At 49.6% G+C, this 18722-nt stretch overlaps 2 protein-coding genes across 8 annotated transcripts in view; one reads left to right on the top strand and one right to left on the bottom strand.

The window, feature by feature from the left end:
- The first annotated feature begins 13 nt into the window (after positions 1-13).
- On the top strand, positions 14-18633 carry ZDHHC16 (zDHHC palmitoyltransferase 16). Of its 4 annotated transcripts, XM_060641844.2 has the most exons (12): positions 14-204; positions 4106-4353; positions 4532-4726; positions 4876-4964; positions 5350-5378; positions 5954-6087; positions 6222-6269; positions 7125-7210; positions 7853-7976; positions 8178-8248; positions 9042-9609; positions 16908-18633. In XM_060641844.2, exons 2-11 carry the CDS (start codon positions 4111-4113, stop codon positions 9154-9156), a joined length of 1134 nt encoding a protein of 377 aa, XP_060497827.1. In that variant the 5' UTR covers positions 14-204; positions 4106-4110; the 3' UTR covers positions 9157-9609; positions 16908-18633. The 4 variants fall into 4 exon arrangements, with proteins under 4 accessions (XP_060497827.1, XP_060497829.1, XP_060497828.1 ...); XM_060641846.2 differs by lacking the exon at positions 5350-5378 and having other exon boundaries at positions 6042-6087; XM_060641845.2 differs by lacking the exon at positions 6222-6269.
- Positions 9856-18722, bottom strand: part of MMS19 (MMS19 cytosolic iron-sulfur assembly component) — a 34331-nt gene continuing 25464 nt past the window's right edge. For 2 of the 4 annotated variants that reach the window (XM_060641838.3, XM_060641843.2), the window contains 20 exons: positions 18060-18198; positions 17653-17807; positions 17324-17402; positions 16913-17038; positions 16637-16718; positions 16250-16350; positions 15996-16145; positions 14973-15128; positions 14022-14121; positions 13443-13545; positions 13237-13305; positions 12677-12803; positions 12072-12172; positions 11868-11924; positions 11539-11725; positions 11149-11231; positions 10856-11020; positions 10709-10768; positions 10321-10421; positions 9856-10241 (listed from right to left, as the gene is read on the bottom strand). In XM_060641838.3, coding sequence (XP_060497821.1) covers positions 10214-10241; positions 10321-10421; positions 10709-10768; positions 10856-11020; positions 11149-11231; positions 11539-11725; positions 11868-11924; positions 12072-12172; positions 12677-12803; positions 13237-13305; positions 13443-13545; positions 14022-14121; positions 14973-15128; positions 15996-16145; positions 16250-16350; positions 16637-16718; positions 16913-17038; positions 17324-17402; positions 17653-17807; positions 18060-18198 — 2169 coding nt within the window. In that variant the 3' untranslated portion in view covers positions 9856-10213. The remainder of the gene's footprint in view (positions 10242-10320; positions 10422-10708; positions 10769-10855; positions 11021-11148; positions 11232-11538; positions 11726-11867; positions 11925-12071; positions 12173-12676; positions 12804-13236; positions 13306-13442; positions 13546-14021; positions 14122-14972; positions 15129-15995; positions 16146-16249; positions 16351-16636; positions 16719-16912; positions 17039-17323; positions 17403-17652; positions 17808-18059; positions 18199-18722) is intronic. The other 2 variants (XM_060641840.3, XM_060641839.3) reach the window with 2 other exon arrangements.

Genomic DNA, 18722 nt, shown 5'->3' with positions numbered 1-18722 from the left:
CACGCTTGCGCTTGCGCTTGCGCCTGTGGTCCAGGATGGGCTGGCGGCGGGTCCCAGTCTGCAGGCTGGTGCTGGGGTTGGCAGAGGATGGTTGGTTGGACTGAGTCGGGCCCGGCCGGGTTGCGGAGCTGGAGGGGGTGACAGTGAACGGCGGCGGAGGCTGCGGGGTTCCATTTGGTTGACTGGGGAGTCGGCAGGCGGCAGGTAAGAGTGGAGCCGCGGACTTTGCTCCCCAGTCTTGCCCTTTTTTCTAGGGTCGGGCCCTGTTCGGGGCCTTTTTGCGAGTCCGGGTTCCTGTTCTCTCCTTGCTCCGCCCAGAACGGCCGTGCCCTGCCTGGCGGAGTGCACCCTCCGGGCAGCTGTAAAGCATGGAGCATGGAAGGAGGCCAACCCAACTTGCCCATTTCACAGATTTGGAAACTCAGATCCAGAGATAGGATTTAACTTGTTCAGGATCCTCGAAGATAGTTCAAGGTAGAGCCCAAACCGGAACCCAAGGTTTTTTTTACTTCCAGTCTTTCGCACTTTGACCACGCCTCCCTCGTTCAGAAATAAAGACTTTTTGTGACTGCAGCTTCAGATCTTGCAGTCGGATCCTCGCAAACGGAGCTCAGGTCATGTGGGCCCATCCTTAACTTTTTCAAGCATATGTTAGTTCGGAACGAAAGTCTGCACATGAGTAGAATGCTACTCTTACTGATGATTGACAACTATTGCTTAAGACAGCAAACATCCTGAGAGCAGCATCTTTGTCCACTTGAGATTTGCTATGACTTTCATTTCAGTTTCCCTTGCCTTTTGGTTGCTTTGGAACCTAACCTGTGCAAACGCTCCAGCCCCCACCAATCCAGTTTCCCCTTGGAAAACAGATGGTGACTTAGAGCCTTGGAAAGAGGGGAGTGCTATGGCCTTCAATCCCCTCTAATCTGGTGCCAGAAGTCACTATGGTCTGTGGTTACTACTGAGGGATCAGAGTGCTAAGGGCTTGTGTTTGGGGTGGTAGTGAAGCTCTGCTTTGCTCTGTTTTCTCCCATGTTCACGCTCTTGCCACAACACACACAAAATCACAATTTTTTGAATTCTGCTGTGGTTCAATTTCCTGAGAAATGAGGAGCTCTGTATGTTCAAGTGTGGCCCCATCACATATCTCTTCCCTGGCATCTCCATACCCCCTAAACCCCACTAGCTAAAATGAGCGGCAGGGGATTGGCTTCAGACTCTTCACTCAAATCTGATCTGTAGCTCTACAGACTTTCAGTTCACATGTTTGGGTTCATTTCTGGTTGGATTTGTTTTATAAAATCCCTTTAAGCTCTTAAGTGCTGTGATTCTAATGGTTTCTATTGCTTTTTACTGATCATGAAGAATGATAGTAGCAGATACTTATTTAGTGTTACCACATTGGCAGGAGTGCACTTGCTGCCGTTTGTAAGCACAGATAGACATCTGATCAACCTCACCATTTCTGCATCCTCCGTTCATTCAATAAGTACTTATTGAGTATTTCTGTGAGCCAGATATTGTGCTAAGCATTTGTAACTATTTCATTTATACCTTAACCCAGTGTATATATAGAATCTTAAAGGATTAGAGCTGGACAGGACCTTAGCATTTAACTCTACCCTGTCACTGAATGGAAACACAAGGAAATTGAGTTCTAGCAGGGTTGGGTGATTTGCCCAAGGTCACAGAACTACTTAAGGGCAGAATTGAACCCTAAGTAATGATGTTATGGGATAGATGAGAGTTGGTAAGTCTAGTCCTTAAGGCAGGCATTTCCTATACAGTCAGGAATTCCAGAGGTGGTTGAGAACAATATGGGAGGTGGAGAATCTGAAAAGGAATGTTTCTTGTTTTTGGAGACAGGAGAGATGGCGTATAATTCATTTTATTAAACGTGAGGAATGCATCTTATTTGCAAGTTATTGCTATAAAGAGTATTTTAGCAAATAGGAAACTTTCCATTAGCCACCATAAGGGAATGAACAATGGCGTGGACAGTCTACGTCACTTGGATTTGTTGTGAGGTGAAATTTTTGGCTCACTCTTACATTTGACTCTGGCTGTACACTATTTTGAAAAATCATGCTTCGAGGGGTGCCTGGGTGGCTCAGTTGGCTAAGAGTCCAACTCTTCTTTTTAAAAAGTTTTTATTAACATTTATTCATTTTTGAGAGTGAGAGAGACACAGAGCGTGAGCAGGGAAGGGGCAGAGAGAGGGAAACACAGAATCTGAAGCAGGCTCCAGGCTCAGCTGTCGGCACAGAGCCCAATGCAGGGCTTGAACTCACGGGCTGTGAGATCATGACCTGAGTTGAAGTCGGACGCTTAACCGACTGAGTCACCCAGGTGCCCCGCTAAGCATCCAACTCTTGATTTCAGCTCAGGTCATAAGCTAAGCTCATGGTTCGTGAGTTTGAGCCCCATGTCAGTCTCTTTGCTGACTGTGTGGAGCCTGCTTGGGGATTCTGTCTCTCCCTCTCTCTGCCCCTCCCTCCTCAAAATAAATAAATTAAACTTAAAAGGAAAAAGAAAATTCATGCTTCAGGTCATATCATGGTGCTAAGAAACAGAACTCCAACTCGGGAAGCAGGAAGGCTGAGTTTTTACTTTCTCCCTTTCTACACTGCTCCTTAATTCTCTTAGCTCCTAGGAGGTGATGGGAATGGCCAGTTTCTTTATCCTGATGCAGAGAGGAGGTCCTTACTGAATCATCATCTCTCTTTCTCTGTTAGCCTTGTCTGCTGGATTCCTCTTTGCCTTAGGTCATTTACAGAACTTGTAGAAGGAGGTTACAAAGTGTTTTCTTTGAAAGGCCTCTTGTGATAAGCCAGTGTGCAAGGAGAGTACCTTGCTCCAGTTACTGAACGGAAACCATCCCTACAGTGGAGCAGCCTCCTCCAGTTTCTGTTGGGTTTTGAGCTGCCTTTTAAATAAGTCAGTGGAGTTGCTGAGGACACAGTAGCCCTAGGGGGAAATCAGATAATTTCTTCTCTGGTAAGGACTTTAATCTGCAGAATTGATGACACTGTCATCCACGGAATCCATGACTTTAGTTCTGGACATTACCTGGGCAGCTGACCTCCCATGGCTATTGGGTGAGGTAGAAATCACATAGAGGAGAAGAAGGCACTTGCAGAGCTCGGAAGGCTGGTTGGGTAGCTTGGGGCCAAGGGCAGCAGCTGCAGAGAAGACTTGTGAGTATCAAAGTAGAATTGGGCCAAGGAGACTCATCACTGAGAGGATAGGCTCTGCGGTCTCCATGAGCCACAGCAGGAAGGCCCCCCTCCCACTGCCAGTGTTTCCTGCCTGTGGTGTTATTCTGCCGTAAAAACTGAAGTTTTCTTGGCTTTTGTATCCTTGGGGTGGGGCTGGGACTGGAATTGGAGACAGAGCATCTTATGTCATGCAGAGAGTAGCTGAGGTGTCCTGACAGAAGACAGGGACTCTCATGCTACCAGGTTGGGTCTGGTGGCCTGTAACATCAGCTCAGAGGAAGTAAGAAAGAGGAATATCTTTTGCTGAGACTCAGCACCAGGGAAGATCTAGATGTAGGATCAACATATGATGTACTCACTCCCCCATTGGCCCTTCCTTGGTGAAGAGCAATTGTTAGGAGGTGGGTCATTGGTCTAGAGCAGGCGGGATACCCTGAGAATCCTCTGCTGTGGTGGCCGTGCCCACAGAGGCGTGGTGGCAGCTTTGTGCATGTCAGCTGTGCTCCACCTAATGGTCTGTCTACAAAGAGAACTCCAAAAAACCCCGCTTTGGCTTGGAGCTGCCTGCCTTTCCCTCAGCCTTTTACTGTGGGTGGCCCCTTACTCTAGGTGTGCATCATTTTGGATATGCTGTGTGCCCAGTGGTGTAATGTAAGTAGGATTTCTGCACGCTCAGAACCTCCAGACCCTACCCCATGTAATCTGGTTGGGGCATTGGCACCACCCATTCCCTTGAGAAGTGGAGTGACTTCCTATGTCTCACAGCTGGTGACTGGCCCAGCTGGGCCTTAGGTCTTTGCCTTTAAGCTGGTGCTCTGGGCCGCCTCCCTGGTGGGGTAGGGAGGGACAGGACCAGAGTGGCTTCTCACAATGGTATGCTCTCCTAGGAGCCATGCGGGGCCAGCGGAGCCTGCTGCTGGGCCCCGCCCGCCTCTGCCTGCGCCTGCTTCTGCTCCTGGGCTACAGGCGCCGCTGCCCACCTCTGCTCCGGGGCCTGGTACAGCGCTGGCGCTATGGCAAGGTCTGCCTGCGCTCCCTGCTCTACAACTCCTTTGGTGGCAGTGACACCGCTGTCGATGCTGCCTTTGAGCCTATCTACTGGCTGGTGGACAACGTGATCCGTTGGTGTGGGGTGGTGAGTGATGCCCAGGGAGCAGGAAAAGGGACGTGTTGGGGTAGCAGAAGGACACGTGTCTGATGGACCCACACTGGGTTTGGGACCCATACCAGCCCCCTACCCCGGGGAAATTCCCGAGTCTACTCTTGGTGTTGGCAAACTCTCACTGCCTACCTGACCTCACTGGTGCTGGCAGGTGTTCGTGGTGTTGGTGATCGTGCTGACCAGCTCCATTGTGGCCATCGCCTACCTGTGTGTCCTGCCTCTCATCCTCCGAACATACTCAGTGCCACGGCTCTGCTGGCACTTCTTCTACAGCCACTGGAATCTGATCCTCATCGTCTTCCATTACTACCAGGCCATCACCACTCCACCTGGATACCCACCCCAGGTGGGTCCCCACAGGAGCATACCGGAAGGAGACAGCTGCAGGCTGCGAGAGCCAGTCCTAGGCGTGGGGGAGTGAGAGGGCCTTGGTATCTTTTAGGGTACCCAGCTTCGCTGCCACGGTTGTCACGATGCTTTTCTCCCTTTGCACAGGGTAGGAATGATATCGCAACGGTCTCCATCTGTAAGAAGTGTATTTACCCCAAGCCAGCCCGAACACACCACTGCAGCATCTGCAATAGGTGGGTCTTGGCTTTGCTTGCTGTGAACCCCAGCTTTGACCCTTTTGCTGAAGCCCTAGGGCAAAATGTAGGCCTGGAGTCCGAGAAGATGTTTATGAAGTCTTCTCACCAGGCAGTGCACCCTCATGTCATGACGCCTGGTCCTCAGAATGGTCCTGTGAGTTAGGTATTGTCATCGCTTGTGGAAACTGAGAGAGAGGAGCTAACCTTGTCCAAGCTACTAGTTCACGTAGCTAGTGAAACAGGGTTTGAAGCAAGGCCTGGCTGTCTTCAAAGTCTGTGCCCTTTCCACCTCAGCAGGATGCTGGTCCTTGTAGGAAAGGATTGGCACTGACATCTCGAGAACCTTGGCCACCGTAACAGAGCCTGTGTCCCTCCCTCACAGGTGTGTGCTGAAGATGGATCATCACTGCCGTATCCTTTTATTATCTCTTCTGCATGAGGCCTCCTTTAGCTCCAGCCACCTGCACTGGGCGAAGGGCCACAACCACGGCTTCTAGCATCCCTCAAAGAACACTGGGCTCATGAAAAGTTAGGAGAGGAGTGGTGGGGCTGGCCATCTCCGAGGGAAGCAGGAGGCTTACAGGTTCTATGGGACCATCTTGGAGCGAGGCATCTATTCTAACCACGTTAACGTTTGTGGGATGGAAAGAGATGTTTGGGCTTCAGGTTGTCCACTGGGCATGCCAGATAGAACCAACGGTCCCCTTCTGCTGTCCCAGACAGATGGCTGGTTGACACCAGCTAGGTTGAAGTATTGGCAGATTCATTTTGCTTAAGGATTTCAGTTTTCATGATTTCCCGGTGGGCCTTGTGAGGGCTCTGAAAAGCTTTAACATCTGGAAATAGTCCCATATTTTCCTGCCTTCGGGAAATAGTTCTTGGTGACTGGAGGCCCTGTGCTTGGATGATGCCATCATGAAGCAAGAATGAACCAGAGAGACCTGAAGCTGTGTGTTTGATCTTGTCCTTAATCCTTCCCCCACCAGCCTGGCTAAACAACTGTGTAGGCCACTATAACCATCGGTACTTCTTCTCTTTCTGCTTTTTCATGACTCTGGGCTGTGTCTACTGCAGCTACGGAAGTTGGGACCTTTTCCGGGAAGCTTATGCTGCCATCGAGGTGAGCCCATAGCTAGGAGCAGGGCAGCTCAGTAGAATTTTGGGGTGCGGAATCTGTCCCTAAGGAGTGGGGCTGGTAGCACCCCTACCCTAGAGGCCTGAGTGTATAACCAGCACTGTTTTCCATCCCCTTAGAAAATGAAACAGCTCGACAAGAACAAACTACAGGCGGTTGCCAACCAGGTGGGCCGTCCCCACGCCACTGCCTCCTGCTGCTCAGGCCAGGGGGTAGAGTTGCTGAGGCAGCGGGGGCCCACCTGCTAGTGGAGTTGTAGAGGCTGGCTGAGGGGCCTCTTGAGACTGGATCCAGGGGTATTCTGGGAGGCTGTGGGCCATGGGCGGACTAAGTGGCCTGGGGACAAGCTGGAAGTCCCTGGCTTGTGATAGTTTTGGGCTCTCTATCCCATCATCACCTTCTTTGGGCTGAGCGGGGACTCTGCCTTGGAGACGGCCTGAGCAGCAAGGAGTCTGTGTTAGTCTGTGTAATGGGGTTCCAGGGGACAGGGACCAGGCTGGGCCAGTCTGATCACTCTTTGCTCCTGGTCTTTCGGCATCCATGCCAGGCCTTCTCCCAGGCCTGTGAGGACCCCTTATTTGGAGACGTCTTGGGCTCACGATTGTACCACTTAACCTCTGCTGTCCTTTTAGTCCTTAGTGGAACTCAGTTTTCCTTGCTTGTTCTTGCATTCCGGGCCTGGGCCCAGCCCCCTCTTGAGGATCGCAGCCACACACTGAGGGAGTTCTAGCCGGGGAGCAGAGCGGCTTCCCCTGGAGCCCCATTTGTGTTGTCAAACCTGAAGGCCCAGGGTCAGCTCCTCCTATGCTTTGCCATCCTGTCCAGACCCGCTCTGCCCAGTGTTTGTCCACATGGTGATGCCTCCGGGCTTGGCCCACCCCTCTGGCTGCTGCCCTGACTCCTCTGTGGCTTAACTCCCTATTTTCTCATCCTGGGTTTGGGTCACTTCCCTGCCTGCAGGTGCTGGGGGCTGTGCTGGAGATCAACAGCAAATGAGCCACCTTGCTCTTCTCTTTTCCTAGACGTATCACCAGACCCCACCACCCACCTTCTCCTTCCGAGAAAGGGTGACTCACAAGAGTCTTGTCTACCTCTGGTTCCTGTGCAGGTATTTAACACTCATTTTTGATGGTTTAAATGGGGGACAGCTTCAGAAAAACCTTTTCCAGTGCCCACGTGTAGGCAGGGTCCCATGCCTGTGTCCTCTGCTGCTGTTCTTAGTGTAACTTAGCTTGGCAAAGAGTCAGTGCTTCATTTTCTTCAGCCTTTTGGGGCAGGGAACACTAAGGATGCTAGCATGGAGTGCTATGTGCCAAGGTAAGTTAAACCACTTCCAGGTAGGGCACTGCATTTTCCAGGTGAGGAAAACTGAAGAGGAGAGGTGAAGTGAGTTGCTGTGTGATACACAGTTGGGAACGGGAGAACTGTGATCTGAATTGCATGCTGCCCGTTCTAACCTGGCTGTTTTCACTACCCGCTGCAGTTTCCTAAGCACAGGTATTTTAAGGAGTATGGAACATTGTTATTAGTAACACAGACTTAATTTCCCCACCTTTCTTTCCACCTAATTTATTCTTAGCTCATGTTGATGCATTTTCATTGATGCTTTCTATAGATGTAGTGAAGTAAGAACTCACCTAGGATGTAGGCTGGGAATTCAGCAGAGAGGTCTCTAGCTGATCGTTATAGCTCAGTTCAATTTCATACCTACTTGTAACCTCCCCACCAACCTTGGCCCCTCTTTTCTTAGTTCTGTAGCACTTGCTTTGGGTGCCCTAACTGTATGGCATGCTGTTCTCATCAGTCGAGGGGAGACTAGTATCGAAAGGCACATCAACAAGAAGGAGAGACGTCGGCTGCAGGCCAAGGGCAGAGTGAGTAGGGGGCTTGGGGTGGAGGGTAACTGATCCCGCTGTCCTGAAAACAGAGGTCACAGTCTAGGGCCAACAAGGGCAGGCATCATAAAAGGTCAGAACTCACCTGGCTGAGCTTTAGCTAGCCAATTTAGGCTTGAAAATTAGGAGGGGGAGTGAATAAAAGAGGTTTGTAGAAACCTGTATTTCTCTTGGCTCTAGGTTTTCAGGAATCATTACAACTACGGCTGCTTGGATAACTGGAAGGTATTCCTGGGTGTGGACACAGGAAGGTAAAGTAGAACATCTAGACTAGTGCTGTCCAACAGAACTCTCTATGGTTAGAGAAAAAATGTTCTTTTCCTGTGCTGTGTAAGACGTTAGCCACCAGCCACATATGGTTGCTGAACACCTGAAATGTGGCTAATGCACCCGTAAATCGACATTTTATTTTTACTAGTTTAAATAGGCACGTGTGGCTAGTGGCTACCCTACAGGACAATACAAATCCAGACTCTGGGAGTAGAGATCATTGTTCATTGGAACCAAAGGGGCTAGGGGCCAAAACTGCGGTATACGCGCACGAGGCTTACAGATGACACAACAGAATCCTGAGAAAGCAATGAGTGGTCAGTAAGGGACCTCTAGGTAGGATATGGTGACCACCCATCTCCTCGCATTGGTATGGTAGTGTCTGGAGTTCAAACCAACAACGTGTGGGATTGCAGCAGTCTATTGTTAACAGAGGTCCTAAGACCAAAAAAATGAAGTTAGCTCCCTTAGCCCAAGAGATCAGGGTAAATCACTTTTCAGATTGCAACTCCAAGGCAGTAATAACTAGGTGACCAGAAGTACCTGCCTTCCCCCCTTTCCTGTCCTTATTACATTCCTGCGTGTCATTCCTTGCGGTGATCCCTTAGAGGTTTATTTTGAAACCTCTAAAGGCACCAAAGGGCACATTGGACATACTAGAACTTTTGTTACTGTTGGGGTTAATGCCAAAGTTGACTCCTTGCTGAGGAATGAGGATCAGGAAGGAAGACCAAGAACTCTTGGAACTCAGGGACATTCTATCTTCTCTTGTAGGCACTGGCTTACTCGGGTGCTGTTGCCTTCCAGTCACCTGCCCCATGGGAATGGAATGACCTGGGACCCCCCTCCCTGGGTGACTGCTCACTCAGCCTCTGTGATGGCAGTGTGAGCTGGATTGTGTCTGTCACAACCTGTGTGCCACTCTTGCTTCCTGCATTGTCTCAAGGGCCTCCAAGGACAGCTTCTTGGAATCCTTGGGCAAAAAGAATCAGTGGGCCTGCCTTAGAGTACCATGCAGGGACAACCCAAGGACCAATCTGCTGGCCACTGCAGGAACCAGGCACGATGTGGAGAAATCCTAGGACCGATGTCCCTTTACTCAGCTCAGGCAAACTGAAGTTCCAGCCCCAGACTGGAGATTAGGCAGCTAGCAACCTTGCCGGGTGCTGACCCCGACCTCCTCCAGGTTCCAGCACTGGGGTTGGCCACCATCTCTTCCACGTACTGAGAAAACACCTGAATGGTAGAGCGGAGATCCTGGCTCCTCAACAGGGCAAAGACACCAGGCCTACTGCTGAGGTCACTGCCACTTCTCACATGCTGCTGAAGGTGAAAAATAAAGGTATTTGATTTTTAAAGATATATAGCTTTTCATTGCCTTTACTTTAGGGCGAGGAAGGGAAAAGTCAGGGTCAAGACCTAGTGAGTGGGTGTTCTGGTCATGCTTCCTATGCTCTATTTGGAGGGGTGGATACCCTGAAAATTCTTGGCAGTCTCTGTCATTAGTGTTCCTATAGCTTATGCACTGGTGCTCTGGTTATGTGCCACTGAGGCATGAATGGGGAGGGGGAAACATCTGACAGCCCCATTACCAAAAGAAATCTTTATTTTCCAGCAGGTACACACACATCCATCATCTCTGGTCCTCAGGGCCACATTCGTGTGCATTCATTCACCCCTCAGCAGCATATCTCCCTTTTTCTGACAAATAAATGGAAGAGCCCTAAGACCAAGATCTTTCCTCAAACACAAGTAGTCTCACACTCAGTTACTTCACAAATCCATTAGAAGTCAGGATTCCTATGTTTCCTATACAGCCATGCAACAGAGGCCTGGGGAGAGGCAATCAGAGGCCAGTGGTCTCCCTGCCTTGGGCAACATGGCTCGATAGTTAGTAATTCCAGGTTAGATTGTCTGTCAGAACAGCGTAGGCCAGGACCGAGGGCTCAGCTGCCAGGGCTCCCCAGCAGAAACCTGTAGGCAAAAAGAAGGTTGGCGGCATCAGTGATGAGGCTCATTTCAATCCCATCTCATCCATGACTTGGAAACTCACCATTCTCCCCTGGCTGACACTGCCTCCTTGCGCACCAGTCTCTTCTTGTCATCTAGGGGCTTGGCTAAGGCTCGGATCACCTGTGGTTTATACGGCAGCAGCTGTGGAGTTAGAAGAACCACAGCCTTGTTCAGCCAAGGCAACCGAAAGGGCTGCTTCTCTGACTCAACAACCAACGTTCTTCCTATTCTCCTTTAGTGATTCCAGAGTGTGCTATGTGGCAGGATGGCCATTCTACTATAGGTACATCCATGTCTGTGCGTACCTCGCAGTTTGCACCTCAATCACACAGCAGGGTGGTCAGTCCCATTTGACTAAGGCAAAAAAGGTGCTTGTCTGGCTCTTTTCAGAAGTGTCCAGGCCAGAAAGAGCCATCTCAGGTACTCACCACAGGGGTGGGCAGGCGAGTGAGAGCGTGCATGCACTGCAATGCGGCAATCCGGACAGCCTGGAACACAACCATAAGGGGCAGGGGTGAGGGGAGACCCGTGAAGGAGAGACGTAGGTGCCAAAGAGTTGCTGGGGCTCAACGCACCATGGAAGGACTAGAGCTGAGGTTCAGAAACTTGGTGACAAGGGTGTCAACGTGAAGACTCATGACCTGGGGTGCTTCCAGTAGAAGAGGCTGAAGGCAGCTGAGGGTGGAGAGCTGAACTACACAGTCGGAGCAAGACAGGGCCTCCAGCAGCAAGGAGAGCAGCTAAGGGGCCAGAAGAAAGGCAGTATGTGGTGAGCCTGCTACTCCTCCACCTCCCTGTCCCCCTGTTTCTAGCACCAGCTGGGGGCAGTGACTTAGTCCCCATTTGAGGCTCTGACTGCAGGGCTCACCGTAGGCAACTCTGGTAGGAGTACAGGCTTAGGCAGCCTATTAAGTACGTGAGACAGGCCCTTCAGGTAATTTGGCTTCACATCTGTAAAAACATGGAAAAGCTTAGGAAGAAACTGGTCTCAGACATATAGAGTTGAACATTCAACTCCAATCTCTGATGAAGCTGGGACATCAGCCGAGAAAGAGGTTCAAACAAACAAAAACCTCAAGCTAAGAAAAAGCAAGATTTATCAAAGGAAAAAAGTGGGACAAGATTCTGGAAGTTTAGCCTTTTAGGTACAGATCACACTGTAGCTCTAAAGAAGCACTCACATCTTAAATTATTTTAGGGAATGTGACCTGAGTAAAGAAAAGGTGTGTATATTTAGGGCCTTTTAGACCCTTCTCACCTTGGGAAGCAGCATGGAAACCCTGGACCAAAGCAGGCACGTTATCTGTGAAGAACCGCTGGCGGAACATGATACGCACTTCAGCATGGCCAGCACGGGTCAACACGTCCGTGCAGTCAGACATGAGCAGAGAGAAGCCATCAGCTGCTGCTGGGCCTAGTTCTGGATCACCCAGGAGGCCCATGAGCTGGAGAAAAGAGGTGCATCAGGAGAGAAGAATGAATCTTCAATACCCACGAGGAGGATGGCAGTGGTTTCTGGGAGGAAAAGGATCAACAAGGAAGTTACTATTTAGGTCTTTGGCTCTCCTGGCTCCAGAAAAGACTTACCCGGTCTGTAAGGCATGAGCTGAGAGGATGATATCTAAGCACTAAGGCCTTTGTTACCTGTAACCAGAGAACAGTCTGACAGGGGCATGCATGACGTTCAAACCCCAAAGCCTCAAGAAGCATGTTTAGGGTTCAAGGTCAAATGGAGAGACTTTTATTTAACCAGACAGAACTGTCTAACTAGAATCCATTCTGGGACCTTACCCAGAGAAGCAGTGTGAAGGCCTGACTACGATAGGGGCCAGGGCTCAGGCCAGCCTCCACTTTGTCCACTGCCAGCTGCAGGAATTCATCTAGCTGTTGCCCTAAAAATAAGAGAGGAAACACTGATGCAGAGGCTACAGATTTCTTTACCAACAAATGATGTAAATCATTTAAATACAGAGCTCCCTGACAGGCCATCAGAAAGGAACAGTATCATTCTGGCTGTGACTCTGCCCACTCAGCTCTAGGATGCTAGCATGAGAGGCTAGTATCTCATAACGCAGGGGTGCTGGTATTCGGAAAGAGCGGTCTGCTTCTAGTAAAAAATGATCTCTAAGAGCTCCCTGTAGGGAGTAGGGTGACAGACCTAGACAGAGCACTCTGCTTGAACCTTCTTATCTTCTTATGTCCTATAATGCTTTGCCCAGCTCTGGTCTTGACTCTTGTCCCAAGGGCTGTCCCCTAGGAGGCCCTATTATATTATTAGCAGCTCCTTTTTTAAAGGGCAGGAGGACTGAGCTTCCAAGATTTCATCAGTAATTAATTCCAGGAGGCTCCCTACGCACCCCCCCCACCCCCTCCCCGCTCCAGCCTTATTTCAGTACCTGCAGGGAGCTTGTTGAGGAGTCCTGCAAAGCACTTGGCAGCAGCGGTGGAGGAGGAGGGGCAGCTGGGGCAGCAGCTCAGCTCTACAAGCTCCCGCATGAGTTGGTTCAGTTGAGGGATTTCCACCTACGTAAAACCTGACCATGTAACGCACGCAGAGAACACTTGAACTCCGAGAGATACGCAGTAGAAAGTGGCAGCAGGGGGGTGCGCCTGGGTGGCTCAGTCGGTTAAGCATCCGACTCTTGATTTCGGCTCAGGTCATGATCTCACGGTTCGTGGGATCGAGCCCCGCGTTGGGCTCTCTGCTGACAGTGTGGAGCCTGCTTGGAACTCTCTCTGCCTCTCTCTCTCTCTCTCAAAATAAATAAATAAACTTAAGGAGAAAAAAAAAGAAGAAGAAAAAGTGGCAGCAGGGGTCAAGATGGATGAGAGCTAAACTCTCCAGTGAGTAAAACAGAAGATCAGCTTAGCCTATGACAAATTTCTGCCCAGAAGTCACTTGGGATCTACCTCCCCTCGTCAGGGTTGAACTATGGTACTCCCCAAATGTACTCACATTTCGAGGCAAGGAGCAGACAAAGGCCATAAGCAATGCAACCAGCCGCCTCTGCCCTGAGGAGCCATCCTGTAAAGGGAGAAAAACCCTAGCAAGCCTGTCCTGCCAGCAAGAGGCTTTTCTGCCCCAAACCCATCCCAGATTAGCCCTAAAAATTTGAAGGAAAGTCCCAAGATTCTCCCCATTCTGGTCCATCAGACCCTCACCTGGAATGGCTGGAATCTGCAAGGGAAGCTGTTTTCAGGCAGAAAGGAGACGTTGCCATCCAAGAAAAGGGGCACAATGTGGGCAACACTCTGGGCAGCTAAGCTGGGGGTAGAGGACTAGGTATCACCAAGAAGCCAGGGTTCTGAAGTACCCTGGGTTCACATTAGAGTCACTGAGTCAATGGGCCCAAAGATGATCATTCATGCATCCAACAAATGCTAATTCAGCATATATTATGTGCCAAGAATCATTCCCATTTTAGGCCCTGATGATTTAGCAGTGAATCCGATTACATCCCTGTTCTGAAGCTTACAATCTGGTGAGAGAATGCAACATATATTTCAAAAATAGTCCACAGGTGATTCTTCTGCACATCTGTAGCTAAGAACCATTAGCCCGTGCCTCCCCTACCCCCTAATCCATGGTGCTAAAAAGCCACTTCCTCTTACTTTGCCAGCAAAACAACTCCCTCCACATTTGATTCTGGGTAAAAGATAGCTCAGGAGGCAGCTATCTGCTGCTTCTTCCTAAGACTGCTATCCTGCCTATGGTCAAGCCACATCAATGATTATACTCACTCAGGGCTCAAGTGGGTGGTGGCAGTGCCAATGACAGACACCATGGCAGCCAAGACCTCATCCTCCAACAGTACTTTTCTCAGAACTGAGTGCTCCTTCTCTGAAAAATACACACACACACACACACACACACACACACACACAATCACCAGGCCACGACTGTGGTTCAGATGATTAGATCCTGTCATCATCATGACTCTAGTTACAATGGCATCAGTTTTAAACCTGTCTCCTAGCGCTGCTGTGGCCCTGAGCATGAGCACGGCACTAGAAACAGGAATGGTTAACATGGGCTACGGAGAGCTCTTGAGAACTTTGTGCAGTCCTCAGACTCGGCAACGTGGAAAATAAATCTCGTTGTTATGATCTTCTGAACTTCAGAAATAGTTATTTTAGTTTTTTCCAAAATTTAAAGATAACACCGATGTATTGTCAGGGGTCATTATTATTATAACAGCTACATACGTGGAGCTGCCATACATACATACTATGTACTCTGTTGCCAAGCACCACATGTTTTTTTTTTTAATCCTTACTAACTACCCCGTGATACAGATTTTATGCTATTTCTTCCCCTTTTAAGCGAGGAAACAGGCTTACAAGGCTAAATATCTTCACTTAACAAGTGGTGGAGTTGAAGATGAAACCCAACCAGGTCAGCTTGATTCCAGAGCCCAATTCTACCTAATTACATAGCAATTATTGAGAAAAAAAGGTGTGCATCCTGCTGAGTTTCACTAACACGAGTAGATTTTGATTCTTGCCACTGGTCAGGTTGACATCCTTTGCTTGAAGTGAAATTTCACTTTGGAGACAAAGGATTCAAAAGAAGCCTCTGCTGGGACAAAATGTAATGTCAGTGGTAGCCTCCAAGTGGCAGTGCTGCTCACCAGTAGTGGAAGGCTGAAGCCCAGAGGAGGGACAGAGAAGGTGCAGGGTGGAGAAAGTTACCTGGCATGGAAGCCTGCACAGCCAGGGCGAGCAGGCAAGGTACAGCTGTCTGATGGAAATACCAGCAGCTCTCAAGGTCCTGCTGGCATTTTTCTGCCACCTGCTGGAGGCTCTGACAGACAGCAATAACTTCACTGGTTCCTGCAACCATATACCCTGTGTAGTAACAAAGTATTCTCTGTAAAGTTTTCTTAAAAGCACTTCCAGATCTTTCAGATACAGAATATGGGAAAAATAATCAAAGATGAGTGACTAAAGAGTCCAAGAGTGGCTGATAAAGAGCCAAGAAATGTCATTCTTTTGGCTGTTTCTTTTTACCTACTCAGATTTTGGAGCAGAACTGGCTGTGTCAGCTCTGCAACAGAAGCACTCATACGTATTTTCTCAGTTTTCACAACAACCCTAGAAGTATCATTTTCCCTATTTTATAGAGGAGGATGTGGAGGCTAAATAAAACCACCAGTGGCTTTCCAGGGTTATAGTAAGTGCAAAGTCAGGAGTCAAACTCCAGCCACACTCTGAGATGTATCAGGTGCTGGAACATCCATTGGATCTTCTGCAGGGCTGGGCACTGCAGAGCTGGGAGCTGAGGAAGTTATAGTGAGAGCCCTGGTGGTGCATGCACAGGCTCACAGTAGCAGTGACTGTTGTCACTTACGCCTTGAAACAGTGGTGTGTAGGAGTTACCTGGAAATCTTGTTTAAAGCAGATTCTAATCAGTAGGGCCTGAAATTCTGCACTTCAAACGAGTTCCCAGACAATGCCCAAGCTGCTGGTTGATGGACATTTTCAGTAACCATGGCCCTAGAGTGGTGCTTTTTCATTCTGATTTCGTATCAAATTCACTTGGGCACTCAATTACAGTTGTTCGAGTCCCATGCAGCAACATTTTTTAAAGGTTCCCATGTGATTCTACCGATGTATAGTCACCAAATGGAACCACTGCCTTAGAGACATCAACTCTGAATGTGCCTACGGTTCCCCATTCAGCCTAGCTCCTTGATGATTATTCCTGGTAGTTACCTTTATTCATCTGGCAGAGATGCTGTAGCAGCAGAGGCAGGGTCTCCTTGACAATATTGGGATGTGTTGATATAGCTGATAAGGCTTGTAGACAGCGCAGATGCCGGGAGCATTTGGCAGGCTCATCCCCTCTAGCCAAATCTAACTCCCCTGCAAGCAACCCAGGAGACAGGATTTCACTGTGTGATGGCATGCATGAAGGCCCCCAAACATCCCTGGGAAGTGGCGAGCCACTGAAGATTAGAGACACATACCTCTGCCCAGCTCCTCAGCAAGCTTGGGCACTAGGTGGCTGCTGAAGGCTACAGGGTAGAGAGTGGCCAGGGCTCCCGATGCTTCCAGTGCTGCCACCCTGCTGGGGACACAAGGCAGATGAGCAATAGCTAAGCCCTGGCCCACTGTTCTCTTGCCTAGGCCAGCCATCGGGCAGATTCAGGGGTGTGGGCTGCCAAGCTTGCCTTGCTGAAGAGCAGGACTCAAGTATCTACACCACTAAGTTGGACAGGGCTTCGTAATGCCCCCCAAAAAAGAGAAGTCTGAAATCTCTGGCTCTGACTACCAAGCACAGGCCCACTCCCTTAGGGAGAGCCAAGGGTCAGAAGCAGAGAGCCCTGCGACAGCTTGCTGCTTTCAATTCTCACCAACTCTGGGAGTCCTCCTCCAGGAAGCTCAGTCTGTACAGGTGACCCACTGCCAGCTCCAAGTCCCCAGAAGAGAGAAGATCTGTGTTAAAAGGAAACACAAACCTCATCTTTCTTCCTCTGTAGCCACCAAAACCCTTCCAAAAGTCGTATTAGAAATCCCAAATCATCCAGACTTACAGTGAGAACCAGGGAATTAGGATTGCTCTTCTCTTAAGACAGAAAATAGCAAGGAAGGAACCAATACCCTTTCTTTTCTCTTTCTCCTAAGTGTACCTGGCTGGGCACCCAAGACTGTGAGTGTACGGATGCCAACAAGCTGAAGCTGGGCGCTGGGATCTGTCAGAGCCATGAACACCAGTGAGCACAGCTGGTCCTTGAAGCCATTCAGCGGCCTTTCATCTAGGACAGACGGAGTCCAGGTTAGAGAGAAGCCCTGACTCAGCAGTGATGCAAAGACAACTTGGGGCAAGATTCAAAGAGCTTAATCCATTGGGTGTCCAGGAAGTAGTCTAGGAAAAAATAAACAGGCCTCATCTGGTAAGTGTGCTCTGGTGTTCCAACCTCAGAACAACAGGAATGCTGTTGTTCTAGAGTACCTCTCTGTAGCATTCCTTGCCTGCCATCCTTGATAGGAATACAGTGCTCAGCAGCCCCCAGGACACCACACCTGGAAGGTGACCTCACCCTTGTCTTCATAGCTCCATTTCTGGTGTAGCTTCAAGAAACCCAGGATCATTTCAAGGATTGTCCGCCGCTGGTTGCTCTGTAATGTTTTAAGGGGTACTGCGGTCAAAGAATATTTTAAAAGATTTCAGTCCTGCTCCTCTGGAAGTGAGGAAAATTATCCTTTTATGTAAGAGTGTCAGAAAGAGTGAACAAGGGAACCAGAAGAAGCTGACGGGAGAAAAGCCCAAGATGTATTATGTGGGATAAGCTCAATGCTTAGCTCTCTCTCTGTGAAAGGGATCCTAGCAAGGGTCCCACCATTTCCTCAAAAGATTCCATTTCCTTACCTGACTGTGCTTGTGGAACTGTTCCAGCAGTAAAGGCAGTACGTTGCTGGTGATATGGTCACAGGCCCGAGCAGATGCACCTGCAGCTGCCTGCAACAGTTTGGCACTAGGCCACACCAGTTTCATGTCCGGTTCACACAGATGGTGCCTGCAGTCTAGAGAGGCAGCACATCACAGACCTGGGGAGTAGGCTGAATGCTGCCCAATTCCCCTGCAGTCCACAGGAGCTGGAGACTGAGACTTGGGACATTTTGCTAGCAGTTACCACTCAAATTGTTTTCAAATCAAAGTACAGCTCCAGCACCCAAGTCACTGAACACGGGGGGCTACTCATGAAAGGTCACTGGCCTTAAGAAACTCCTTTCTATTGCACTCAACCCCTTTTCTGGCTGCCATGGTCCCATTACCCTGTAGAATGTTGCTAAGGAAGGAGTCAAGGAGGTCCTCGGCATCAGCCCTCAGCACAGAGCGAGACAAACACGCAGTCAGGGAGTGGAGGGCTGCCAGGCCATCCGCCTCCACCCGCTCACTTGCCGTCTGGAACACCTGTCAGGGAGGGATCCCATGGCTACTGAGGTGAGCCTGCACCAGGTGAGAGCCCACCCACCCACTGCCTATTTCCTTTGGGGAGTGGGGTTTGAGAACCTTTAGGGTACAGCCATAGAAATTAACCCTTCAAGTGAGTTTCTTCTCAATGGGTGTATTCTCACCAAGTCCTTGGTCCCACTAGAATTGATACACATACTTTTTGAGAAACAGGATACCAACTTTGAGCAGGGGCTGTTGGGATCCCCTTTCCCGAGTCTCTTCTTCTCCCATCTTATTCAGTATGGTGCCAGATGCACCATGACCTGTGCTCCTTACCATAGAAGGACAGGAAGTGGGCACTATGCAAAGGTGATCATGTGCCATCATCAAACAGCTGACCCTTTCCCTTGTCATTCAACCAGAAGTATGCCCACTTACTGGCTTGCTGAATAACCAGGCCAACAACAGGGAAAAGGACAGGCTGTGTTATTTCCCGTCACGTCCGGCAACTGGGAGTTAACAGTAGTGAGTTTATCTAATAA

Source organism: Panthera onca, chromosome D2 (assembly GCF_046562875.1).
Source record: "Panthera onca isolate mPanOnc1 chromosome D2, mPanOnc1 haplotype 2, whole genome shotgun sequence".
NCBI lineage: Eukaryota > Metazoa > Chordata > Mammalia > Carnivora > Felidae > Panthera > Panthera onca.
This window is presented reverse-complemented; position numbering and strand designations above follow the sequence as displayed.

Coding starts and splice junctions, on each gene's coding strand:
- ZDHHC16 (XM_060641844.2), top strand. CDS start 4,111: ATGCGGGGCCAGCGGAGCCTGCTGCTGGGCCCCGCCCGCCTCTGCCTG. Junction 4,727..4,875: donor CACCTGGATACCCACCCCAG/GTGGGTCCCCAC, acceptor CCCTTTGCACAG/GGTAGGAATGATATCGCAAC. Junction 7,977..8,177: donor GGCTGCAGGCCAAGGGCAGA/GTGAGTAGGGGG, acceptor TCTTGGCTCTAG/GTTTTCAGGAATCATTACAA.